This window comes from Enhydra lutris, unplaced genomic scaffold, assembly GCF_002288905.1.
Source record: "Enhydra lutris kenyoni isolate GAN:26980312 unplaced genomic scaffold, ASM228890v2 scaffoldscaffold94, whole genome shotgun sequence".
NCBI classification, from domain to species: domain Eukaryota; kingdom Metazoa; phylum Chordata; class Mammalia; order Carnivora; family Mustelidae; genus Enhydra; species Enhydra lutris.
The window spans coordinates 813,346-839,733 of NW_019154178.1; the positions used below are offsets into that span (position 1 = coordinate 813,346).

At 56.4% G+C, this 26,388-nt stretch overlaps 1 protein-coding gene across 5 annotated transcripts in view; it reads right to left on the reverse strand.

The window, feature by feature from the left end:
• Nucleotides 1-25,703, reverse strand: part of LOC111138988 (adenosine deaminase, RNA specific) — a 37,023-nt gene extending 11,320 nt beyond the window's left edge. For 2 of the 5 annotated variants that reach the window (XM_022491045.1, XM_022491044.1), the window contains exons 1-6: nucleotides 10,163-10,212; nucleotides 4,274-5,673; nucleotides 2,570-2,753; nucleotides 2,069-2,217; nucleotides 1,520-1,664; nucleotides 1,230-1,420 (exon numbers count right to left, since the gene is read on the reverse strand). In XM_022491045.1, the coding sequence (XP_022346753.1) occupies nucleotides 1,230-1,420; nucleotides 1,520-1,664; nucleotides 2,069-2,217; nucleotides 2,570-2,753; nucleotides 4,274-5,673; nucleotides 10,163-10,177 (2,084 nt within the window). In that variant the 5' untranslated portion in view covers nucleotides 10,178-10,212. Of the gene's footprint in view, nucleotides 1-1,229; nucleotides 1,421-1,519; nucleotides 1,665-2,068; nucleotides 2,218-2,569; nucleotides 2,754-4,273; nucleotides 5,809-10,162; nucleotides 10,213-25,150; nucleotides 25,213-25,667 lie in introns of those variants that run through there. The other 3 variants (XM_022491048.1, XM_022491047.1, XM_022491046.1) reach the window with 3 other exon arrangements.
• Between the last annotated feature and the right edge of the window lie 685 nt (nucleotides 25,704-26,388).

Here is a 26,388-nt window from a genome sequence, read left to right on the forward strand (position 1 = left end):
TGCACTGGGGAACCACGGAGCACCTTCCCACAGAGAACAGAGCGGGACCCGGACGCCTCGCCGAGGTCGCCCTGTTACGCATGAACAGCCGCAGGGCTCAGGGCACACGCGTGTCTGGTCCGGCTCGCGTTTATGGGAAGACGGTCTGGAAGGACGCACGGGGGCATGAGGACCGCGCGGCGGCGTGTTAGGGTGCGGTGGGGGGGACAAGATTCTTGCATTGCATTTTAAGGCGCGTATGACCTACACAAAGAGTGAACCCCTCGAAAACTGTTCACGGCCCGGAACCGCCCTCACGAGCAGGCAGAGCAGAGAGACCGCCTCTGGCATTGGGACCGCTCCGCACCCGCCAAAGTGAGGGCTGCGCTGGCAACAGCGACGTCCTCTTCCCCAGCCCAGGTGACGGGTGCAGGCGTCTGCTTCAGGAGAGACCTTTGTGTCTCCTGCTCAACCAAACAGCCTTAACACCGGAAGCAGCTGTGCTGCGGGATACGCAGCTGCGGGGGTGCCCGGCCACCGGGGCCACGGCGACTCTTGGTCTTGGGCTCGTGACAAGCCCCCTGGTGCTGAGCTTATGTTAAAGAAAAAAAAAATTTAGAAAACGTCCAGAAATATGCAGCTACAGAAAGGACTGTGACGGGTGTGTGCGTCCGAGACACAGAACGACGCGTAAGACACGCTGGTCAGTAAGGGAGGTGGATGCACGAGGATAGGCTTTATACTTACTTTTGTTTAAAAAGCAAAATGAAAACGTAATAGATGCATGGAAATTTCTAGAAGTACTAAAGAAGCTGGTTATGTGTAACTGTGGGGAAGGAAAACTATCAGCCTGAGGTAGAAAGGAGACTTTTCCCCCATACTTTTTCAAGGCGCCTGAATGATTTTCTACGCACATACGTATTCCTTTAAAAATGCAATTAAATGCTGAGCCTTCAACTCGGGTCATGGTCTCAGGGTCCTGGGATCGAGCCCCGCATCGGGCTCTCTGCTTGGCAGGGAGCCTGCTTCCCCCTGTCTCTCTGCCTACTTGTGATCTCTCTCTCTGTGAAATAAATAAAACCTTTAAAAATATTAATCAAAAATAATCAAAGCGGAGCACACCTGCTGCAGGAGCCACTGTACTCTCTAGACGGCCACGGGATCTTCCAGGCCGGCCCGCCCCTGTGGCCCCGGGGGCAGCCTATCCTCTCCCCTCTGGGCACGCGGCCATGCGGGGCCGAGACACTCACTTGGGCTCATGCGGAGGGCCGGACTGGTCGACCAGCTTGAACTCGGCCGCGAAGCCGTGGGAGCGGGCGTACTCCAGCAGGCCGCCCACGGGGTTGGTGTTCAGGTACCGGACGAGCTCGCCGATCCTCCGGACCTTGCTGGGCAGCCCGGACTGCAGGTTATCGAAGGGCTCTGTGCTCGCGCCCCCGGGCTGAAGGGGGGTCAGTGCACAAGGAGGAACCGTGAACACGGGGGCGGCTGGGGGGTGCCAGGGACAGTGCTGGGTCCTGGGGTCGCCACGATGGCCCACCTGGGTGTCCAGAGGTGCTGAGCTGGTGGCCTCTCCGTGCAGAGCCTTCATGGCTTCCTCGGCTGCCATCTGCTTGGCCACCTTCTTGCTGGGGGCACTCACGGTGGGGAAGGTGTGGGCTCCCATGGCCACGCAGTACTGGAACCTGGCAGGACACAGAGGAGCTGGGTCAGAGCGGCACCGCTCGCCTCTGTGGACCGGCCTCTCTGAGCTGGTGTGGCCTCTCTGCGCCTCAGCCCACGCGACCCTACATGTCGGGCCCTGAGGCCTTCTCCAGGAGCCATCCTCCGGGATGCAGAGTGTGCAGAGCCCCAGGGACACCCAGGTCTGCAGACCCACCACCAGCTACCGCCAGGCCAAGTGGCTCCCTAGCGCTTGGTCCCCGCGTCACCTCTGAGGTCCTAATCCCAGGCTGTCACCAGCACGGCGGTGAGCACACCGTGCGGCTCCCCCGCTTCCCGGTGGAAGACAGGCGACGGCTCAGCGGGACGACCGGCCGCCCCGCTCTTCGGGAAAGCCGGGCAGAGATGCCCGACGCGAGGGACGTACTTGGGGTCGTGGGCGGGGCCTTCCCTGGACAGGAGGCGGAACTCGCAGGAGGTCCCCAGCTTGTGCACACACTCCAGCAAGGTGGTGACCGGGTTCTTCCCCGAAAACAAGGCTGCGGCGGAAGGGGCGCTGGGCTGGGACTCTGCTGACTGGAGAAAACGAGACACGAGAGAAGCGGCTGAGAAGCCACAGCTGCTGTGTCCCGGCGGCGAGACTGGCGAGGGCCAACCCCACGCGAGGGGCTGACGGCCCAGAGGGAGAGGGCTGAGGGAGGTGGAGGGCACGGCAGCAAAGGTCGCGTCACTAAGCCGTCCCGCGTCCCGTGCGTCATCTGCCAGCGACGGAGCTTGGACTCGGCCGTCTCGGAGGCCGCTTTCCAGTCTGGCGGTCTGTAACCCCAGCTGTGCTGGGAGGCGGGCAGGCAGGGGCGCTGGGCGTGGGGCAGGGGAGCGGGGCCAAGGCAGGGGCAGAGCATGGGGCCCCCAGAGGCGAGATGCCTACCTTCTCTGACCCCTTCCCTGGGGAGCCGTCGTGGGGCTCTTCTGGTCTTCCCCCGTCCTTGGCCTTTGCTTCCTCGAGCAGGATGGTCATGGCTTTGAGGGCTGCGTCCTGCTTGGCCACCTTCTTGCTGCCGGCTTCCGCCGCGGGGAATTCTCGGCCACCAATGATAACTTGGAATTTAAATCTTGAAAGTGAGGAGATGGGTGAGTGTGGGCCTTGCCGTCCCTGCTGCCCTCCCTGCGGGGCCCTGCACCCTGGGGCCTTCCGTCCCTTTGGAGCCTCAGCCCTGACCTTCCGGAAACACGGCAGCCAGGGACTCCTCCCAGAGCTCATCAGAGCAAACGCAGCTCCGGGGAGACCCGCCATCTCTCAGCAATGAGTTAAGAGAGAGCACGCACAGGAAACACGGGCCAAAGCCACCACCGCAGCGACCGGCAGCCTTTGTTCTGGAGCAGCGGGTCCACTGGCTACCGCCGGGGCGGCTCCTGCAGACAGTAAAGCTCCTTCCGCACGGCCTCACACGCACAGAGCCCCGAGCCTGCCTGCCGTCACGCGCGCGGCCTCACACTCGAGGCACCTGCTGGCCCCGGGTCTGCCCCTGCCCCCACTCCCTGGAGACCGGGCCCTATGGCTGGGTCTGAGTCACCTAAGGCCCATCTGTCCAGAGCCCCTGGTCACAGAAAAGACCAAAAAGCCTTCGTTCTGGGTCTCTGGACTTAACCTGGACCTCCCGTGCTCAAGTTTTCAAATCTATTCGGGTATTTGCTCAACCTGCAATTTCATTGAAAAAAATGGGTCTAACTTCTTACTTTTTAGGTCTTCTGAAATATTTGTACGTTGCACCAACGTTTCTTATAGCTGGAATCCAAAAAAAGGTTAACCACAAAACCTACTGCTCTCCCCCAGTTCTGGGGGATGGGGAGTGGAGGGAAAAGAGGGCACGACGCCCCCCCCTGGCCTCTGTCCCAGACACAGAGCAGTCCTGGCCCTGCCGGCTTTCGACACACACCCCCCGTCTAAACTGCGCTCCTGCCGGATGTCTCTGTCATGAAGTGAAGATGATGGACAGAAGGAGCAAGGGTCACTGCTGGGAAGCCACGCCCTTGGACACCAGCCCACTAACCTAGAGGGCAAGGGGACTCTCTCCCGACCCCAGTGGCCTGCTCGGGGGCAGCATGCGGCCTCTGGCCTTCAGCAGCCCCATCTGGGCAGCCCCCCCGACTCCCCCGGTCTGTCCAGTGGCCTGCAGGGGCCTACGGTGTGGGGCCTGGCTGGCTGGTGGAGCAAGGAACTTTCTGACTGCGCAAGTCAGGAGGCACGTAACTTCCACCTCGGACAGGCGGGCAGCTGTGGACGCTCACACTACCTGGTCCCCAGGGAGCTGAGCCGCATGGGGACCTGCTCCTGCTTCCCGTGTGCACGCCCCAGGCCACCCCACCTGTTCTGTGCCTGTCCCAGGAACTCAGCTCAGGGAAAGGAGGGAGGGACCCCGGCATGAGTGTGGGGTCCAGGCTCCACGACCTCCAGCCCTCGGAGGCATGACACCGAGGCACGGAAGCCGGTTCAAGGAAGCTGCTTCCAGCCTGAGGGTCAGCCACCCCCCGGCTCCCCGCAAGACAGAGAGGCCAAGGGAAGAGGCGGGGGCCCCGCGAGGGGCGAGGCCGCCTGGCAGGGGTGCGGGTCCGGCCGGCGGCGGGCTCTCACCGAGGCTCGTGGGGCGGCCCGCTCTGCTCCAGCAGGCTGAACTCGCAGGTCTGGCTGGCGAACTGGGCGTACTCGAGCAGCCCGCTGACGGGGTTCTTCAGCTGGCACTCGGCCAGCTTCTTGTAGGGGGAGCACGGCGGCCGGCCGTGGCTGTAGAAGGACGGCATCTCCATGATGGCACGGAACTCGCCCGGCGCGGCACGGATGCTATTGAGGTCGTCCGGGATGTCATCTGTGGCCCACTGGCCGTTCTCGAGGTCCACGGAGCCCGTCCTCGTGGGGCCGTTGTCGTGCACCGGCGGCTCCAGCCTCACCGGCTCCGGCACCGCCTCCTGCCTGCTCTCCAGCTTCAGGACCGGCTCCTGCCCGTTCCGCACCGCGGCGGCCGCGACACTGTCCGAGGGGTCCGGTGCGGCCAGGGGACAGGAGGGGGGCACCGCGTCGCCTCTGGCACCGGGTGCGGCGGCCGCGTCTCTCTTCATCCGGACGCGCTCCCGCTTCTTCTCGGTCAGGTGCCACACGGGGGGCGTGGCGCCCAGCCGGTACACCTCGCCCTGCCGCTCCAGGTCGACCAGCACCGCGGTGACCTCCCGGGCCCTGCTGAGACCGATGTTCTTCGCCACGTTCAGGGCGGAGGCGCCACACACGTTGAACAGGAAGTCACAGACTTTCTCCCTGATCTCGGCCATGTCCAGAGGCTCAGGAGGACCTTCCAAGCCAGGCTCGGAGCTCCCGTCTTTGGTTTCCAAACCGGGGTCCGAGGCGGGCACTTCCCAGCTGCGGCCGTGGGCACTGGCTACCCGGCTGTGCCGGCTCCCGGCCTGAGCAGCGACTCTCCACAGAGGGGGCGTTCCTGCCTCCCGACACAGCTGACCCTTCTTCTCCAGAGAATACAGAACTCGATTGACTTCCTTCTTCGGGATTCCAAGCCTCCCAGCCAGATCATGGGCCGTGGCAGCTGTCCCTTCCCCGAGCTGCTGCAGGACGAGCTCCGAGACTCTCTCGTCCTGGCCCTGGCGGATACCAAGCTCCTGGAAGTGCGAGGAGAGCCTGTCCACACCTCTCCACGGCAGAGAGCGGCCGCGCTGGGGAGGACGCGGGCACGCCCTCGGGAGCACCTGATGTCTGGGAGGCACGCCTGCAGGGACACCCCAGGCCCCCAGCTCCCTGCTCCCGGCAGGCAGTCCTGGAAACCTCGGCCCGAGTTCGGAGACCAGCGGTGGCAGTGATGGCGTCTGCTTTCCAGTTAGGGGGGCTTCAGGGAGCAGCCCCTTGAGAAACTCTATTTGCTGGAGCTGGAAGAGATTCGGGGAAGATCCAGGCCCTGGCTGCCACGGTCTGGGCCTGCTGTGCTCATGGCCTCGGAGGCTCTGGGGGCAGGATCTGGTCAGTGAACACCCCTGCAGAGAGAAGAGGGAAGAGAACGTGAACAAGGACCTGGGCGGTGAGCCTGTCCCTTCTCTCTGCCTGGGGGGCCACAGCTGCCTCCCGAGGGGTGGAGAGGCAAGGGAGAGGTAGGCGTGTGACCCAGCCAGCACTGCCTAGGGACCACCACCCGGAAAAGCAAGGGGAGCGGGAGGCCCAACGGGGAGCCGTCAGGGGTGCCCGGGGTGGCCAGGGCAGCTGGGCCTCTCCCGCGAGCCTTGAGCACTCTTGCCTCGGCAGGATTCTGGGGGGTTGAAACAAATCCTTCCACTTTGCAAAGTAAGTACCCTTTTAAGATAAAAACAAAGAAATAAATGTTATTTTGTTTTAAAAACAAAAACACGATGATGTCAAAATGCCCAGGGAGCCCTGGATCAGGACGTGCCCTGGGCAGGACAACAAACCCCTGTGCGCTGGACGACCTGGAGCCCAGCCCCCCAAGGCCACGAGGGGCGCACCTTCCCACGTGCAAACCTCACAGGTTCACCTGCTCGCCACTGCCTCCCCGGGAAGCCTGGAATTTGGTTTTGGACGGGGGGGGGGGGGGGGAATGGATGATGATTTCCTTAGGGAAGGAAGGACACACCGTCTTCGCGTTTCAGTGCGGTGGCCAGGTTTGGCAGAGACACTGGGCACTTCTGCTCACACCGCCCAGCCTCCCACAGGTGTCTGGTGTCTTGGACACCTTGGTGTCACCCCCCAAGTTCCTGCACTGCCCTCTCCAGAGCTGTTTCCACCTCCGTCCTTCAGAATCCTGCTCCCCAGAACACGGGCTGCCCTGAACTTTCACCTCCCAGAACACTGGGCACCTGTGACCCCTGCCCCCACCCAGGGCAGTGCTCATCCTGTCCCCGGAGCTGCTCACTGGAGAGGGGAGAGGAGCAGGAGGTATTTAAGGGACCTGGGGGGGCGACCTCTAGCAACAACATCTCCTTGTGCTTGTCCACCCCCCGCCCACCATCTGAAGGTTCTGAAAACTCCAACGACCCCAGGCAGCTGTGCCGCCTTCAGTAACCATGGCCATCACCCCACACCTGGGCATGACCTGGGGAACCGCGCGCTCGGCTAGTCACGCTCACCACCACCTCCCTCCTTTGGCCACCTGAGTGGCGGGTCCACTCCTCACTCATTCTCCCTGCTCCGCTGGCTGGGGCGACACCCACTCCTCAAACCCTGAAACTCCCAGGAAAGCACCCGCTGGGTCTGCAGCTGTGGCCCAGCGGCAGCCGGGGATGACACGTGAGCCCCGGGGTCTGTGGGCTGAGTTGCTGAGTCCTGCTCTTTCCCGATGGCCACTTCCCTGTGCATCTCCTGCTTCTGCTCGGGACTCCCGGGGAGCCCCTACGTGAGTGGCCGCTGTGGCTGTGGGTCAGCAGCCCCCAAGCCTTCCTCATTCTGACCCTACACACGCCCCCACTCAGCCCCGGTCTCGCGGCCAGCTCCCTCCTCTGCCCGCGGGCCCTGCCCCCATTCCCACACGGAGGCTTCCCCAAGGTGCTGGAGAAGGACCTGGGCGGTGGAAGGCCCTCCTCTGCACTCGGATTCCGTTCCCCGGCTTGGTGGTCCACTCAGGCTCCCAAACACGCCCCGGACAGAGGATCTTCCTTACAAACGCCCCTCACACCGCCTTCTCTTCTTCTGTGTCCCCATGTCCCTTGTGTGTGGAGGAAAGGGACATGTGTGGAGGGACATGTGTGGAGGGCCTCACCCTCCTCCCCCAGGTCGACTTCATCCACCCCCCAACATAAACTAGCACTCCTAAGAAACAGTGCTCCAATCTCTTTCCTCTATTTCCTCCAGCCACTGCCTTGCAAAGCCAAGACTTGAACTTCCAAATGCCTAGATGATCTGTCCACTTGGATACCCTGCCCCACCTCGAACACCACAGATTCTGAACCAAATGAACCCTTTCCCTCAACCCCGCCCATTCTGCTATCCCCATGACTGTTGACGGCGCTGTTCTCCTCGCGGTTATGCAGCGCAGAGCCCCAAGCCAGCTTTGCCGCCTGCCTTCCTCCCTCACCTCCCGCGTCTACTAGGCAGTCGCTAAGCTCTATCTTGTCTACCCCCACCCCATAGTTTCTCATACACGCATCTTTTTCCAGCTCCGGCCTCTAATTACTTCTCACCAGGCCGCCACAAAGCCTTGATCTTTGTACCCCTACATTCCAGTCCAGTGGGCCTGACAGCTTCTCTACGGCCCCATTATAAGTCTGACCCTTTCCTTCAAGATCTCCTTAAAGGCCACCTTCTTCTGGAGACGTGTGACTCAGCCCATGGGTGTTTGTGTCTCCTCAAGCCCCTCCCTCTCAACTCCTACAATACCGTTCCTTTACCTCTGCTCATACTGCTGTGTTTGTTTGTTGGACCGGCACGTACACACCGTGTATCACGAGGCGATTACCAAGACTGAGTGTCCAGAAAGGATGCTCACGGCCCCACTCCCGATATTCTCCATCAAGTGCTACTGGGGGGGGGGACACAGTCTACTTCACAGTGAACGCCCAGGAGGCGAGGACAGTGTCTCAGTTATCTCTGTGCTCCCAGCGACGAAAACAGCGCCTGTCCTCAAGCTGATCCTGAACCAACATTTGCTGAATCCGTGACAGCGGCGGCAAACAGCCTCTGCCTCTTCATTGTTCCTCCTGCTGCCCTCTACCCCGCCCCCACGACACAGAGGGGAGTGCCCAGCTCCTCGCTGAATTATGGGGACTTCAGGGATTTCCCCACTAGCTGTTGGAGGGACCTTGGTGAAACAATTATTTCGCAAAGTGGTTAAAGTCAGCTTCTAGCCAAATGTAAACCCGCTGCTACGTGGCTAAAACCTGCAAAATATTTGTCTGTCTATAGAAAAGGAACCCCACAGATTATGACACATTCATGCCACAGAACAGCAGTGTTTTGTTTTTTTTTAAAACAATGTGTTACGATCTATTCATATCCACCTGGAGAAAAATCTAGCAATGACACAAGGCTGAATTAATAACCACAAAAAGGCAAGCTGAGGAACAGGTAGGCTCCAAGCTCGTCCTGGAAACAGAAGGAAAAGCCTCACCGTTATGTGCACCTGTGTGCACCCTGAGCGGACCCAGAGACAGGAAGGAAGGAAAGTCGATGTGTGAAGGAAAGAATGGGTGTGTATTTGTTCAAATAGTTATGTTAAGGAACTCTGCAGGGAGATTATTAATTTTATCTTCAGCCCCCAAGTCTCCTAATAGCGAAGCCAGAGCATGGTTTGCGAACAGCCCCAGGGAGAGCCACTGAAGGGAGTGAGAGGGAGCCCGTGGGAAGCAGCCCGTGGGGACCCTTCCTAGTCCCTCAACATCCCAAACCACTTCATGGCCGCGCCCCATCCTGTTCACTTTCACCCAATCTCCTACGTTTAGGATCCAGAGCTGAGCCCCCACCCGTACCACATGGGTTCCACTGAGTGATATATTGGTATGTGTGAAGAGAGGCTTTTCCTTCAGGCCAGGGGCCCCCAATCCTTTGGAAGAGGAGAATGAAAAAAATATATGTAACTTTTGAAAATGGAAGTATAACTTATATACATAAAGTTTATCCTTTTTGTGTACTCTGTGAGGTTTTCTTTTTAAAAGATTTTATCTATTTATTTGAGAGAGAGAGAACATGAAGGGGGAAGGTCAGAGGAAGAAGCAGACCTGACCCCCCCCCCCAGCAGGGAGCCCAACGTGGGACTCAATCCCAGAACTCCAGGATCATGCCCTGAGCCTAAGGCAGTTGCTTAACAAACTGAGCTGCCCAGGCGCCCCACACTCTGTGAGTTTTGACTGTATGGACTCAAAGCACGTACGGCCCTGCTACTACCACCGTGAGGATACACAACATTTCCATCTCCCGGAAACGCTCTCACATGCTCTGCAGTCAGCTCCTTCCCCCACACCCAGGCTCGGGCAGCCACCATCTGCTTCCCGGGCCCCCAGAACTGCTCTTCCCATAGTGTCGAGGAAAGGGACCCAGGAGTACGCAGTCTTTTGAGCGCAGCCTCCCTGCCTGGCCTAGTGACTGGGAGGTTCCACGGGGCACCAGGAGCTCCTTCCCGCTTCTGGCCTGGAGACACCCCCGCCGGCGAACCAGCCTGCGAAGGGCGTCTGGGCTTTGCCAGTTCCTGGCAACAATGAGGACAGCTGTGACGTACACAAACCTGCTCCGAAAGGTAAGAAAGGCTAATTTTCACTTCCCAGAAGCCTTAAGGAAGTGGGAAGGATGCAGAGAGGGCACGGGGAAGGGAAGCCGGCTAAGGCTGGGCCCTCGCAGAGAGGGAGGGGCCGCCCCGACCCTCACCCCGGCGCATCCCCTCCTCCCAGAGTTAACCCGCAGGATGCGAACCCCTGGAACATGGCACGCGCACAGCCCCGCGCGCACGCACAGCCCCGCGCACCGAGTCTCCGACCGAAGCCCCAGCGCACGCGGGGTCAGGGGCGCGCGGCCCGGCCGGCTTACCTGCCTGGGGTCCATGGTGTCCCCGACGCATGTCCTGGGCGGTGCCGGCCGCCCCCCGCCCCCAGACGCGACCTCCCCGGGCGGTTCCGCCCCCGCGGCCGCCCCCCCGCCGCGCAGACGCCAAGTGCCCGGAGCGCGGGGAAACGGCCGCTTCAATTTCGCTTTCGTTTCTGCGGAAGGACTTGCCCTCCGGAAAGTTTCGCGGGGGGAGGGGCTGGAACGGCCGCGTCGGCTCCGATCCCTTCCGCGCAGGGCGGCGGGCCGGACAGCCTGTGTGCATGAAGGCGGCCAGAAATGCAGGCCCTGCCCCGCTCAGGAGCACGAGGGGCCGCTGCGCCCCCGCCCAGCGGAAACAGCCGGAGGCCCTGTTCTCTGCCTCCGGGTTCAGCACTGGTGCCTCCTGCGGCCGGGGGGATGGGGGTGTGGGGCGGGGGGCAGGTCTCTGCAGTTGACGAGTCCCCACTGTGGACCATTTACGCACACTGCCAGCGTGTTAGAAACGCGCCTGAACGGACGACGGCGTGGGCGCAGTTCAGGGTCCACACCGCTCCTCCTCCCCGCAGGAGTTAAGTCCTTCGCAGGCACCACCTCCCCCACGGCCCCAGCTCCGCCAGGTAGACATGATTCCCAAATGACAGATGTGGAACCTGAGGCTTAAACCGCGCTGTAAATCCGGGTCTCGCTCTGCAGCACCCCCTGGCTCACTCCTTGACTTCCAAGAGGTAACTTGTTATCTAGAGGGAAACGCAACTGCTTTCCTGGGAGGCTTACGCAGTTGCTCTGCTTGGTGGAAGAGATAAGTTCCAGGGATAGGCCGTCCCCAGCCGTCCCCAGCGAGAACCTCATCTTGTGTTTCACCCGCCTTCCTCCCCACTGCCTGTGAGATTCACCAGGCGGCCCTTCCCGGCCTGAGCTCCCGCGGAGGCCTCTCTCCACCATCCCCGCTTCCCAGCGTGTGACATCCTGATCCCACGTTTCTAGTGCAGTGAGCTTTCTCCGCTCTGCGCCCTTTGCACATTTATTCCTTGGCCTGGAGCGCACCTCTTCCACTCCTGATGAGACAGTCTTTCAAAACCTGCTTGATCTAGATGTCACCTCCAGGGAAGCCTCAGTCCACTCTGGGCTGGGGAGGGGTGCAGTCGGCCATTCCTCATTTTGTGCTTCTCCATGACTCAGCACTTACCCCATCCTCCAAAAATGACTCGCCACCGAAGAGAACTTCCCAAAGCACCTAGTGAGCGCTGCCGAAGGTGGAAAGCACTGGGGACAGCCCCCCCCGCCCCCCGCCCTCCGCCAGCCTGGTGGGGAAAGGCAGCCGAGAATGGTGGCAATGCTGTGAATTACTGGGTTATGTATCTGCCGCGAGGGTCTTCTCCTCCAGGCAGGAACAGGTGTTACAGAGCCTCACAACCCCCAGACAGCGCCCTTCAGAGGGCTGGCTAGCTGACCAACAGACCCTGGGTAGAAAGAACAGGAATGTCCAAGGAAGAAACTGAAAAGATCAACAAACCTACCAAACAGCACTCAATACTTCTCACTGCCTGGGGGAAATGCTCAGAAGCCCAGAGACTTACTGCCCATCCCCCAGACTGGCACCTTGACCATCCCTGACCGTGGGGACAGACCAGGTGGGTGCTCGGGGGCAGAGCGCTCCCGATCACCACAGGAAACCGGTTTACCGTTACGGAGGAAGGTGTGACGATACACATGCCCCACACTTAGCAATTCCACCTCCAGATGTGGCTGCGTGTGCGTAGAGTTTAGTTCTCTTATTCCTAACAGCTCCCAGCCTGGAGGCATCCCAGAGTCCGTGAAAAGGAAAACGGATGAAGGGTGGCACATGCCGATGATGGGATATTCTACAGCAGCAGGAGTGACAGAACTTTACCACACGCAACAAAGTGGGCAATTACCGAAACATGACAGTGGGGGCGGGAGGAAGTCACACACGTCCTCTCTGGTCCGGAGTACATGAAGTCCCAAACCAGCGGGGCCATTGCAGGCACTGACTGCATCAAACCCAGGATGGGACTACCTCTAGGGAGGAAGGAGGGGTTCTGACTCGGAAGGAATGTTCCGGGTGTGTGTGACATTCTAGTTCTTAATGTGGGTGCTGGCTACCGTTCCCACGGTTCACTACGTGGCACACTTGTGCTTTATGCACACTTCTGCACGGATGTGCTACACTTCACAATCTGAAAAGGTTAGAAATAGCCCCAAGCTCTCCCTACTGTCCTTCCAGCCTGTTCCTTATGTTCTACTTCCCACATAAGTAAAACGTGTTAGGTCTCACGTCTGTTGTCTTACGTCTGTTTTCCTGCCTTGTGGCCAAACAATCCCACAGACTCTGCCCCTTCTACAAGCTCGTCTAGAAAAGCCTCAGTCGCAGCCCCCACCACCACCTCCGTCCCTTTGGCCCTGACTTGGGATGCAGTGCTGCAGAAGGGGACACGCGCTCCGGAGGGTCAGTGCGGGCCGTGTAAGGACACGGGCTCCCAGCCTCTGCCCCCGACAGCACCTGGCTCCCCCCACCCCCACCCTGCAGCCTCCCACTGGGTGGTGAGGTGCTGATCTCACTCTCCATCCTGTTCTCCTGTAGGGACTCAACGAGCTGGATGGACCACTTAAAAAAAAAATGAACCCAAAGTAACACGTCAATTGCAGAAAATATCAGAAAATGGGAATGAACTGCCCGCAATCCTCTGCCATGAATTCGCCAGTGCAGACCTTTCCTGCGCCTCCTCTGGGCATAAAGGCACCGTGAACGTGCAGTGCCCCCTCCAGGAGGGTCCACTTGCTGAGTTCCACTGTGTGTGTACACCTAGAGCTCCTGGCCAGCAACTGCCTACCCCAGTTACCACCCAGGATACAGTGCGTGCACAACAGCCCCTCCGCGCTACCCAGCTCTGTTCCGCGCCACTAGGGGCCCCCAGGCATGGGGAAGGATGCGTTATTTAGTTTCCAATCTCAGTTATCTTTGCTTTTTAATATAAACGTTAGTCTGGCTTTGAAATGATTCATTTACTCACGTATAACCGGACAGCGTGCATATTGACAGCGGTCCTCCGACCCCCGTGTCTCCTACAGCCAGACCTTACGTGCGTTCGGGCTATGCCCAGCGGAACCATCTACGTCCCTTCTGGAAAGCAGACGTCTGCAAACTCCTTCAGTATTTGCTCAGAGCAGGGATGCCTCAAGAACGTCCTGCCTACAAGTGTTTGCTACTTAACTCGCAACATGTTATTAAAAAAGTAACAAATTACTAAGTTACTTTTAACTACTAGGCATCATTTCAGAACAGGGCAGCACAAGAATAAACTCCTGTTCTTTTTTTTTTTTTAAGGTTTTATTTATTTGACAGAGAGAGAACACAAGCAGGGGAACAGCAGAGGGAGAGGGAGAAGCAGGTTCCCTGCTGATGCGGCGCTTACTCCCAGGACCCCGGGATCATGACCTGTGCCGAAGGCAGATGGTGAACCCACAGAGCCACCCGGGTGCTCCAATAAAGTCCTGTTCTTCACTCCTAGTGAATCCATGACAAGCAAATCGCAGAGCTGCGAGGTGCGCCTGCACTACCTGCCTCTGCTGTCGGTCCCCCTCAGTTCTTTGTCACTAGATTTATTGCTTCACTGGAACAGCTACTGCGGCAGCCGCATGAACACCGTCTCGGTACTCTCAGGGGCTTCCCGCAACGAGCCCACTTGCTCTGACAGCCCCTGAGGCTTCCCACACACCGGCTGGTGACTCGCCCGACGGCTGAGCTGCGCTCTGTGGCTGTGTCTGAGCGGACGCCGGGGGTCGGTCACCAGACTGGCTTCAGAAGCTATGGTAAGAGACGCCTCCAGGACTCGAGAAGACACAGAGGTCTCCAACAGCCCCTCCAACAGCAGGAACCCCTGTACCCAATCAAAAGTGTCCAGTAAATGAAAGAAGAGTGGTATTTACCAACTTTTAGCTGAGAGCAAGCGTTACCGTACGTGAAAGGTACAGTGTTAGCGGTAACATCCGAACCGTGGAAGAACCATGTCAGGCCAGTGCTAAATATTTCACACGGGAGTTCAAACCATCAACGCACATTTAGTCTTCTAGAACCCCACAAGAGGACCTCCTTGTGACTTTACGCATTAGGTCTAGACTCTCTCCATCTGCCCCTCCTGCGTGAGGCCCGCCGGGCACAGGGCGCGACCGCTTTCTGCTCGGGCCACTGGCCCGCCCTGGGGCTCCGCGGAGTCAGGGTCCGAAGGGGGGGCCTCCCATCTCTCTCGTCTTCTCTTCATCCCTGGGGCCCGGCCTGCGAGTGGACGGGCTTAGTCCCAGCTTCCTGCAGGCGCAATGTCCCATCTCCATGGTCTGTAGGAGGCAGAGGGGCAGGTGAGGCCCCGGGCTAGGCAGGCTCAGCCTCTGCCCTCAGCCCTGCACTGTTCCCGGGTGAGCAGCCTGATGTCCCCAATAGCCAAGTGATGAACAGCCGTTTGCCAAACGGCCAATTACCTGAATGACCAGTTTACTAAATAAATGATATGCTGACTGTACTTTTTTCTTTCAGCTCTCTAGTCTTAACTGAGCAGTTTTTAATGCTGTCTTCGTAACAGTCTTAGAAGAAATGTGCTCTGCCCGTCTCCTCTCCCAGCTGCCTAGAGCTAGAGACTGAGGAGGACACTGGGGACAGCAGGAGGGGTGGAGGCTGCGGGACTCCGCAGAACTCAGTGCACTTTCGGGGCCTGAACTAGAGCATTTCCAGGTGTCCCTAGTATTATTCAAAAAGGGAGCGAAAAAGGCTTTTGCTATTCCTAACGTAGGTCTTTAAAAGCATTTTCTTCAGCATTGACAAGTTCACAAACATACCAGCTACACACAGTAGGAGCGGGTGAGTGGACAGAGAGTTGAGGAGGCTGACCTTGCAGACAGGAGTGATGCAGACACAAGGCAAACAACGTAGGCAGCCCCCAGAAACTGGAAGGGGTTCTCGCTGAAAGCCCCTGGTGGGAGCCCAGCCCTGTGACACCGTGACTTCGGCCCAGCGGCAGAAATTTTGGATCTCTGGCCTCTGGAACTCTGCCGGATCTGCGGTGATTTGTCCCGCAGCTCTGGGGAATGAATCTGGTCCTTGATGGTCAGGGATGGTCTGGGAGCTCCCACTGCAAAACAAGCAGAGCCCTTGCCCTGTAGCCAGGGATCTGCGGATCCAGGGCACCCGAGGCAGAAGGCGGACACGGACCGGCTGTCGGAGAGGACGTGTGCGTGGCCCTAGCTCCACTCGCTAGCTAAGCCAACAGCGTACCTTTCCCGTCACCATCCAGCAGAATTAGCATACTTTGTTTCATCTGAAAAAACAGAACAAGCCAACAGCCAATATCGTATCTAAAACTGGTTAGGCATTCCCACTAGAATGAGAAAATACGGAGGGCTGCCATTACTACTGTTATTTTATTTCCTCAGTTCTGAGACGCACCCCTAACATTTCTGATACTATAATGTGAATTACAACGTGTGGTACATTTCATGTCGTAGCCCCCCAAAACTACTATTGAATCAGTAGCATGTTCTGTGCTCAACTGTCTTGGAATGAAAGAAATATGGTATCAAAATTGTTTTAGAAATTCTAGCATATAATGGAAAACAGAAACATGAGATAAAAGTAAAAAAAAAAAAACACAACAGATATGTGCAGATAATATCAAAACTCGAATTGATCGCAGAATGAAAAACTTTTAGAAACCAAGGGCAGTTAAGGAATATGGCTGGATATAAGAAAACTATACAAAACACAACTTCTTCCTAATATGTAGGACAAAAATAATGTATTTTTTAAAAGCAAATAAAACATTTTTTAAAAAAGGGGAGAGAAACATCCAGGAATAATCTCAAGGGCTGTGAGCAGCCTACGTGGGGAGAAGTATAAATTTCTGAAGAAGTCTGAGACAGAAGGTGCGCCCACCCCACACGCGACGGCAGGACAGTTTCTGGACGCCAGCGAGAGCCGAACGCAGGAACGGTTTACCACGATTTCTGACGAGGTTAGAGCAGTAAGGAGCGGCTATCTGACCAAGTGACCGGAAAGAAGACAGTTACACTAATTCACGGCCGTCCTGGTAGCAAACAAGAATGGAGTTACAGACCGACAGAGCAGAACCACATTCCCTCAACAGACCTGGTGTGTGTGCGGGTCCCGTGTCTGGTAGGGCGGCAGGAAGGGAGCCAAAAGCAGCAGTGAGGGAGGAAGGGCGTGTCAGAACATGGAGCTCAGCCAATTCGTTGGCTTTTTGGGGGGAAAAACCGATTTAGAGCCTTGCCTTATATTAGTAAGCCAGAATAAATTACAAATGGATTAAAGGGTTATCTGTATTTAAATAAAAACATTAAGAAACAAAGTCAGTATGTATGACTTACTTCATAGCAACGGAAGACATCAGAAAGGAGAAGGACATCTGTTCACTGCAGAGAAGTTTTGTACTTCAAAAAATATGACATTGTTTGAAAATACGTTTTAAAATGTATTAAAAAAAAACAGGGAGGGAGCCACTGTTACAACACACAGGGAAGGCCGAGCTCATAAACATACATGTACATCAGCTACTTAAACGAGATGGCGCGAACAGACGCAGAGCTCACGGGGACGGTGCCGTGCTCCAGCCTTTCATCCCACCGTCACCGGGGAGAGGGGGACACTACTGCGGACCCCATGCTGCAGAAGGGGAAACTGAGGCAGACCAAAGCCACAGAGGTTGCTCAAGGTAATACCGCCAGCAGTTCCCAGAGCCAGGATTCCGACTCAGGCATTCTGGCTCCAGAGCAGGTGCCCTGGGCCACGACACTGAGCTGTCCCTGCTGGAACCGCGGCCAATAATAAGATACTCGCACACACACAAGTATGACAGCCTGTGAAACACTTGGGAAAACATTCAACCACACCAATAAGCAACGACATAGTATGGTCTACGTCTCCATTCACAAAATTGGCAATGCAAAATGAGATTACTCAGTGCTGGCTGGGGACGCAATGCAAACCTTCACAGTCTAGCCTTGGACTCTAGGAATCCGCTCTGGCCCTACCCAGAATGTTCTCAAATATGATCCGGTCACCACCATCTCCTGTCCTTGAACCCGTTACAGCTACCCGCTGGTCTTTGGATAAAGGCCCAAGGTCCTAACAAGGTGTGCCGCGTGCACCACTTCCCCGCCAAACCTCCGCTCATCAGACTTCACAAAAGTCATGTTCCATTCTGTTTGTCCAACGGCCGCAGAGCACTCTTGCCGCCTTGAAAAAGCGCAGTCACACACTGTTTCCTCCTCAAGCCCGGTCCCTACGCCAGAGGGCAGAAGGCATATAAAATTTACAGTTCCCATAACTGTAGGAGAGCTTTCTTTGTAGTCTTTATCGCTACTTAAAGCTACACGTTTGCGCGATCGTTTGATTACTCATAATGTCTGTCTGTCCTGAGCACGCGAGCCTCATACGCCCGTGACCCAGCTCAGTGCTCTGGCAATGGAAGGTGCTCAGCAAACATCTGTGGGGTGAGTACACACCAATGACTGGACCAAAGAAAGGGGTGGGGGAAAGGAAACAAGAAGGGAGGAGGAGACGCAGACACTCTACTACACTGGTGGTAAGACCAGTGATGGCTTCCACTGTTTTATTAAGGTAGCTGGATGTTGTGTTTGTCCAATGCCTTAAGTGTTCGTAACCTCAGTTAATAGTCAACAACAATGATTAATAATAATGTAATTTAGGGGCAACTGGGTGGCTCACTCAGTTGAGGGTCCAAGTCTCGGTCTCTGCTCAGGTTTCGATCTCAGGGTCAGGAGTTCAAGCCCCATGTTGGGCTCCACATTGGGCATGGAGCTTACTGAAAAAAATATAACCCTGGGGCACCTGGGTGGCTCAGTGGGGTAAGCCTCTGCCTTTATTAGCTCAGGTCATGATCCCAGGCTCCTGGGATCGAGCCCCGCATCGGGCTCTCTGCTAGGTGGGGAGCCTGCTTCTCTCTCTCTGCCTGCCTCTCTGCCTGCTTGTGATCTCTGTCTGTCAAATAAATAAATAAAATCTTTAAAAAATATATATAACCCTATTACTAGTCATGATTAATAATCCTATTACTAGTCATGACTGATAAACATAATAATAAAATCCTAAAAATCTACCTTGGGGAAGAGAATTTGAAATCCAGTATGAAAAGTCATGTTGGCTATAGCATGGTTTACAACAGGGAAAAAACTGAAAACAGCTTTAATGTCTCCGGCTGGAGACATGGTCATGTGGCTTCTGGAAGAGCCATGGATTCTACAACACACAAAAGTGGTATTTACAGAGTTAACGCCATGGCAAATGTTTAAATCATAGTAAGTGAACAGAACAATTTTCGCTTCGGAAGACAATATACAGAAGGAGCAGGGCTTGCTGACCACCTGCCCCACAATTACCCTTCCTCCCGGAGACAGCCCGCTTCCCTGAGGCCAGACTCCCTCCCCAGACCTAGAGGGCGGACTGTGCTGAGTCTAACGACCTCCTCTCGGCAATTCCACTCTTCCTGGCAGTGACACGTGACAGTTTTGGCCAAGAACACACAACAATCTCCATGGCCAGGCGATGCCCTGAGATGACAGAGTGCAGGGCGGGCTGGGACACTGCGGAGGGCCTGACTCAACCAAGGCCAGAACCCACGAGCCCATGGTGCGAGCAACACGGCACGGCGTGCGTGAAAGACGCCGACATGGATGGACGGGTTGGATTACCAGGACTTTCACTCATTTCTTAGTCTCCTACAATTTTCAAGTTTTCTGTTAGAAAGTATCTATCACCCCCAAAATAGGGGGAGTCAGTAAGAATGAAAAGGTAACTACAAACGGCATGACACTTGCCCTTAAGAAGCTCAGAGCCTGGTCACGGAAGCAGCCGTGGAAATAAACGATTAAAACATCGGGGCGCCTGGGTGGCTCAGTGGGTTAAGCCTCTGCCTTCAGCTCAGGTCATGATCTCAGGGTCCTGGGATTGAGTCCCGCATCGGGCTCTCTGCTCAGCAGGGAGCCTGCCTCCTCCTCTCTCTCTGCCTGCCTCTCTGCCTACTCGTGATCTGTCTGTCAAATAAATTAAAAAACAAAACAAAACAAAAAAAAAACATCAATGCGGTAGCACCGTCAGACACCACACCACCTCCCAGCTGCCGGGAGAGCTAAAACGAACAAAGTCCCAGTCTCTCAACAGGGTAGGACATGGAGCAACTGGAACTCTCACACGCTGCTGGCGGCACCGCGAAACGGAGTCGCCGTTCCGGAGGCTGCCACTTCCTCCCGAGGCTAAGCACAGGACCGCCCTCAAACCAGCACCCGCGCTCCCAGGCACTTACCAAGGAAGGCACAAAGACATGGCCACAAGGAGCCGTGCATGAGGACGCGCACAGAGCCGGGGGTACGACGGGGAGGGGGGAGCTGCCGCCTAATGGGTAGTTTCAGATTTGCAAGAGAGGAAGTTCTGGATGCTTCACAGTGTGAATGTAGGTAACACGACTGCCCTGTATGCTTGAAAATGCTAAGGCAGTAAATTTCACTGTATGTGCTTTACACCTCAATAAAAATGAAGAAAAAAATATTCAGAGCTTTACTCCTGAAAGCCCTAAGCTGGAAACAAACCGAAGGTCCGTCCCATGGCGCGCGCAGACACTGCTGTGTGTCCACGCAGAGGGCGAGAGCAGTGCGTGTCGTAGGACCCCCCTTACGTGAGGTTTTAGAGCAGCACGGCCAGTCCGTGGGGACGGCAGAGTTCTGGGGACAGGGATGACCAGGGAGGGGCAGGAAGGACCTTTCTGGGGCGATGGAAATGTTCTATTTTCCTGATCTGGATGGTGATTAAATGAGTATGTATTTGTCAGTATTCATTGGGACATTTGTTGTCTACCATACATAATTATATCATAATAAAAAAGAGCTTTAGGGAAAGAGTGGGATGAGGAACTGGAAGGGGCTAAACTCATTGTCTTGGCTACACACCGAGGAGTTGCCGGTGGGACGAGAGAGCTTCCTACAGTGGAGCAGCGGCCGCAGAGAAACGCTGCCCGCGCAGCTAAGAACATACGATTATGGGAATCACACATATATTTCAATCTCAGCTACATACAACAGGCTTTGACATGTTAATAAGTTACTTTAAAACGGGAAAATATACGACACATACACTAGTGTAACATAAAATAAAGCATAGACCTTCATCTAATTCAAACTGATTTTATTTAAAACGTTACACAATATTTTCATCAAATATTTTAAAATTAGAAGTAGAACTGAATATTAGCATTTTAAGGTAATAAAAAAGCAAAACATAAGATACTAGAATACAGAATGAAGAAAAAACATTTTAAAGCTTACAAGCAAAGCAAGAAATCAAAAAGTACAAAATTTGTCTACAGAATAATGAAAAATAAGTTTTGTATGTTTAATGAAAAAGCCAAAAGTAGATGGCAAACAACAAATTAGAAAAATATTCACAGCAAATAAAGTTGTTTGTTTTTATCATGAGCAAATATTCAGGTTTTTTAGGGCATTGTGTAATTTATAAAAAAAAAAACTTAAATGCAATTAGGTGAATCGAGAAATAACTGAAAATTTAAAAAATAGAAAAAAATGGTAAGCACATGCGAAAAGATTCCAAACTTAATTATAACAGAAGATGCAAATTAAAGCCAGACAATGTAGTGAAGCTTTTCCTTTTTAGGTAAAGTACCCAGCCCTGGGGTGGGCAGGTTGGGATAGGCACCAGGAGCACTGGGCATGGCAGTGGACGTGGGGACTCACTTTTCTGGAAGTGTGTCAGGACCTGGCCTGCCCCGTGCACCACAGCAGGTAGAGGTTAAGTATGGGCTTACACACTAGTCCCCCTCCCCCAGATCTCCACCGCTACCAGAACTACTGGTCTGTGTTAAAAGAAGAAACAAAAGGGAGTGGGTGTGGCATGGGCAGGTTCCTGGGAGGAAAGGCACAGCAACCCTGGAGGAGGACAGATGTGCTCTGCGAGGCACGGGGCCCTCCCTGGACAGGATGACCAGCACCTGAGCAACCCTGTCCTGATGGCCGCCCCCACGCCCCTGGCTGGGTGGCTCTGTGTCCCCGGGACCAGTGGTGGGTGCAGTGGAGGCACCCAGGCCACCGGAGGGGAGAGAAGGCATGTGGCTGGGCATGCAGAGCATGGAGGCACTTGGGTGACAACCAGATGACCAGACACATGGCAAGATCTTATGTCCACACCGTGTATACACACCTGGGTACGTAGATCTAATTTCACTTCTTCAACGGCCGCACTAACTCCTCCCCTGGAAGGAGGCGCACACCTCTGGGGGGTGAGAGGGGCTGCACAGAGGGGTCTCACTGCTCATGAAATTTTCTAATTGGGATTTTTTTTTTTCAAAGATTTTAGGTAATCTCTACACCCAACATGGAGCTAGAACCCCCCGCCCCCTGCATCCCGAGATTAAGAGTTGCTGCTCCTCTGACCCAGCCAGGAGTCCCTCTAATTGGGAATTTTGAGACTTTCTTGAGTGTTTTGGTATTTAAGGAGAAAAAAGAAGTTTTAAAGTTCACAACCCTTATTCCCAAAACTCCAGCTGAAGAATGAGTTATTTATAAAAGGCTTAGACCAGTGCCTGGTACACTGTAGGTGCTCAAATAATGTTTTAAAAATAAACACCCCAGGAAACGGACTCAAACCATGGGAAGAACCTCCACACACAAACTGTCATGGTTCAGAAAGGGCTAAGCATGGAGGGAAGCATTTCCACGTGGCTGCTCCGTGGGGCCTGAGTCTTGGCCTCCGCGGGGACCTGGGGAGTGCCTCTGCCTTTCCAGGGCGGGCCCGCGGTACTGGGTTACAGAATTCACAGTGAGAACGTGGTCTGTTGTACAGACTGGAGTCCTCGCCAACATGACATCAGCGTTTTCTCCCTGTGGGCAGATCGTCATTCATTCATTTAATAAACATTTATTAAGCACAAATGCGTGCAGGCACTGTCCTAGGTCCTAGAGAAACAAAATTCTTTCCCTCATTACTTTCACAAAGCTGACGTTCCAACGAGGAGAGACGGGCAGTAAACAGACCACAGGTATCAGCTGGTTCACATACTTTAAGAGGAGGAATAACGCCAACCCGGGCTGAGAGTGCTCGGCTCTACAGCAGGGCTCAGTCCGGGTGTTTACCCATGAACAGGAGAGAAGGGGCCTAACTCACTGATGGGGGTCCCGGACGGCTCCCGGGAGGCAGTCAGTCGGATGAAACTGGGGGGGAAGGGAGGCTGCAGCTGCCACACGGGAAGGGTTAGGAGGCTCAGGGTCAGAGCCACAACACAGCAACAACTCAACAGACACACAAAACCAGGGCAGTTCGCTCCAGTCAGAAGGCTTTGGAAGGGCCTCAGAGAGGCGGGCTAAGGGCGTGTGCGCACACACGCACACGCAGTGGTCACCCCGTGCGGTGACGGAGGGATAGGACTGGGCCTGTGACGCAGCCCTGGCCGGCCACGGGATCCCTGTCTCTAGTGATACCGCTGTCATTAGTCTACAATGTGGATGAGGACCTACAGTCACCGGCTTGGGGCAGCCGGGGCTCAGCTTTTTCAGCATGTCCAGAGAAAGCAGCAGGAAAATATGAGGCCAATAACCAAAAAGGGACAGAGAAAGGCAGGGCAAGGTCTTCCCAACATTCTTTCAGCCTTAGGATCCAGTCATACCTGAAGCCTGTCTCTGGCCTCCGAGTCAAGCGGTCACAGGTGGCCGGGGGGGGCTCTTGTTTGGCACTAGTTTATGGTTGGTTTCTGCCATTCGCAACTGGATGCACAGACCATTTTTTTTTTTTGCGGAAAGAGATTCACTGTGTACATGGTGGTGATGGGGTACAGGGGCAATGAAGGATAGGTTGTGGGACACTTTCTCCCACTAAGTTTGATAAAGACAGTGAGATAGGTGGCTCTGAGGCATCTGGGAGGGTAGAGAAGCAGCAATGACCAGTCCTGGGGGGGGGTGTGGGGTATAAGTTACAGTCTACATGGATAAGTAACGTAAACCTGTGAGTTTCTATAACCCACTCTGGGGCCCTAAGTCATCTTCGGAGAACACGGAACAGCTGATCACAGACACCAAGGACACCTCTGTTTAAAGCCAGCTTACCATCCGCATGAATGTGCACCAGCCACGGGTCTCGACCAAGGAATAAATGTTGCCACAAACTTAACATTTTGAACTCTTTACCCGACACCAATCACCCAGTGTTCGCCAGAAAACTTAATTCAGGCAGCTAGACCCATTACAGTCCAATGCTAACGGATGTTAAAGCAAAACACACTGCTGTGTGTTCTGTAGCGATCTCGAGAGATCGCTACAGACGCACAAGACTCGGACCCTCTGCTCGCACGTTTGAAAACTCTAATCAGCTGGTCACAGATAGTAACAGCAGTCCAGTCTGAAACATACCTTCTAATCTTTAAATCCGTGAATAAGAAAGATGCTTGTATAACACCGTCATCGTATAAGAACAGCTTAAGGAAGCCTTTATGTATTAAGCAATGGGTCTCGTTCTTGCAGAAATAACAATACCTCAAGATTTTTTATTCTTTCCGAAGATAATTACCAAATACCTATTGTGTGGCCACGACCCCAGCACTGTGTGCCCACGAGCCTTTCCTTTTTCTCTGGGTGAAAAGGCCAAATCTCGGTTCACATCTGGATAATGCTGGGTACAATGTAAAATAAAAGATAATTTATCACTGAACAATTTGAAGTATTATTCTTTCAGCAAATACTGGCCCTCTGAGCTCTGCCTGTGCCTCCCTTGTCCTGTGACCCCAGGTTCACGTGGCTAGCACTCTAGTCACTGAGAAATAACAAGCCTGAGAAGCTTGGGTTCCAGTTCTGCCACTGACTAGGGCCGGGATTTGGGCCAAGACTTCTGCATCTCAACAGTGGGGATATGCTCATTTATTGCACGGGGTTGAGAAAGGTTTTAAATTAGTGGATGTAAAGTGTTCTTTTTTGTTATTATTTTTTGTTTATTTGAGAATGAGAAAGAGAAACCGTGGTGGGGGGGGTCAGAGGGAGAAGCAGACCCCACTGAGCAGGGAGCCCAATGTGGGACTCGATCCTGGGACCCTGGGATCGTGACCTGAGCTGAAGGCAGACGCTCAACCAACTGAGCCTCCCAGGCGCACTGATGTAAAGTGTTCTGTACAGTGTCAGGCACATAGCAAGTGCTCAATAAACAGAAGCTATAATTAAGTGAGGCCTTAGTCTCTTTCCAATTCTAAAGTTTTATGAGGTCTTTAGTGGAGAGATTATGGATTTTGAGATTCCTCCGCCTACTACCCCCCCAAGTCGGCTTCATCACATCTGGCAAAATAGCAAAGACCCAAATAGCAAAAAGTTCCCCCCTTCTCCCTCGGCTGTACCCACGGGCAGCCTTCAGCGAGAGAGCAAGTTCAAGTGTCTGGGTCCCGTACCCTTACTAGTCACAGCTGGACACTTCAAATTCTGACAATACCCCTGCCAGGTAGATGTAACGACCCTCATCTGGTCAGTAAGGCCGAGGAGGAGTTAAGTAACTCACTGAATGTTACACAGACGGCAAACCGCACACCTGACTCCAAAGTCCATGCCCGGTTCCACTCCTACTCCTCCGCCTCCCATACAGCGAGCGCGCGACTGTTTCGACAACGAGGAAGGTATTTCGGGGGCTCGGGAGCGATGGGAACGAGCCTTCTTTGGCAAGGCGAGAAGCTGGCAGCGTCGCTCGTCGGCTCGGACGCCCCTGCGTCCTGTGCTCCCCGTGACCTCCCCGGCCTCCCTTCCCGGCAGTAGCACGGGCCTGCGCGCGCGGGTCCGCTGGCCGGGCAGCCCAGCCTCCGCCGCCTCGGCCCAGCGCCTGCGGGGACTCCCCCGCGCCCAGGGACAGGCAACCCGGGCGGAAAGGCGAGCCCCCGCGTCCGACATCACGCGCGGCACCTGCGGCAGGCTTACCCTCCGGCGCGGCCCGAGAAGCCGCCGAGCGGACGCAGGGCGCAGGGCCGGGCGGTGACGCAACTAGGCCTCCTGCAGCAGGGCCCGGCCGGGGCACCGCGCGGTGGCCGCGACCCGCACTGGGCGGTCCGCGGCGGACGCCCACGCCTTCCCCGCGAGAGGCACGCAGGGCGCGCGGGCTGCCCCGGGGCTGCGGAGCGGGCGCAGGCGGTCCCGGCGCGGAGGCGCGGGGCGGCGCGGCCCCGGACCAGCCCCGGGAGCCCCGCGTCCGGCCGCGGTCCGCGCCCAGGGCAGCAGCGCCGGTGGTACCCAGCCGCTAGGCTCCGGTAGCACGCGCGCCCGAGCATCCGCGCGCGCACCCGACGCGCCCGGGCCCACACGCGCGCGCACGCGGGAGCACGCGCCCAGACGCACGCGCACGCACCCCCCCCCCCCCCCGGCGCGCACTTCCCCGCGCCCCTCTCCCTCAGCGGCTCGGGTGGGGAAGCGGGTGCGGAGAAGGAAACTACCTCCTTACCGGCTGCGCTGATCCTCCGGGCCGCGGCCCGACCCCAGAGGCTGCCACGGCCGCGGACCCTCCCCGCCCGCCCCAACACGTAGCCGCCGCCGCCGCCGGGAATCAATGGCCGGGTCGCCGGGTGCTGACGTCACGGCGCGCCGGGCGTGGGCGGCCCCACGTGACCGCCGCCTCTTTTGTCAGCCTGGCGGCGTCGCGGCTCTCGCTGCGGCTGCCGTCGGGGCTCGCTGGGGGCCGGGTGCTGGCCTGGGGAGGCGGCCGGGGAGCCCGCGGCGGCTCCTGACGCGCTCGGGCCGGGGCGCAGGGGCCTGGTCCCCGGGCCGTGGCGCTCGGACGGCTCGTTCCGCCGCAGCGCGGGGCGCCAGGGGCTCGGGCGGGGACCGACCGCCGCGCTCTCCGCGCCTGAGCTGCGGCGCCCGCGCTTCGCCCCGCGTTCCCGGCTGCTCCAGAAGGAGGCGTCGGTGGACACCCCGTCCGCCGGGCCTCCCCATCCGACCGCACGCGCTGAGCCCCGCCGGGCTCCGAGCAAGGGACGCGGCCGCGGGTTCGAGCGACGCTCTCGTCGCTTCCACTTTCCCCGCTTACGCGGCCCGGCGGCTGCTCGCTGCTGTCCGCGCCCCGACGTTCGCAGGCGGGTGTCCGGCTCCGCTCCGGCCGCCTCCGCAGGGGACAGCGGACTCGTTGCTCTCGGCGCTCCGTGTGCTCGTTGGTCACTGATCGG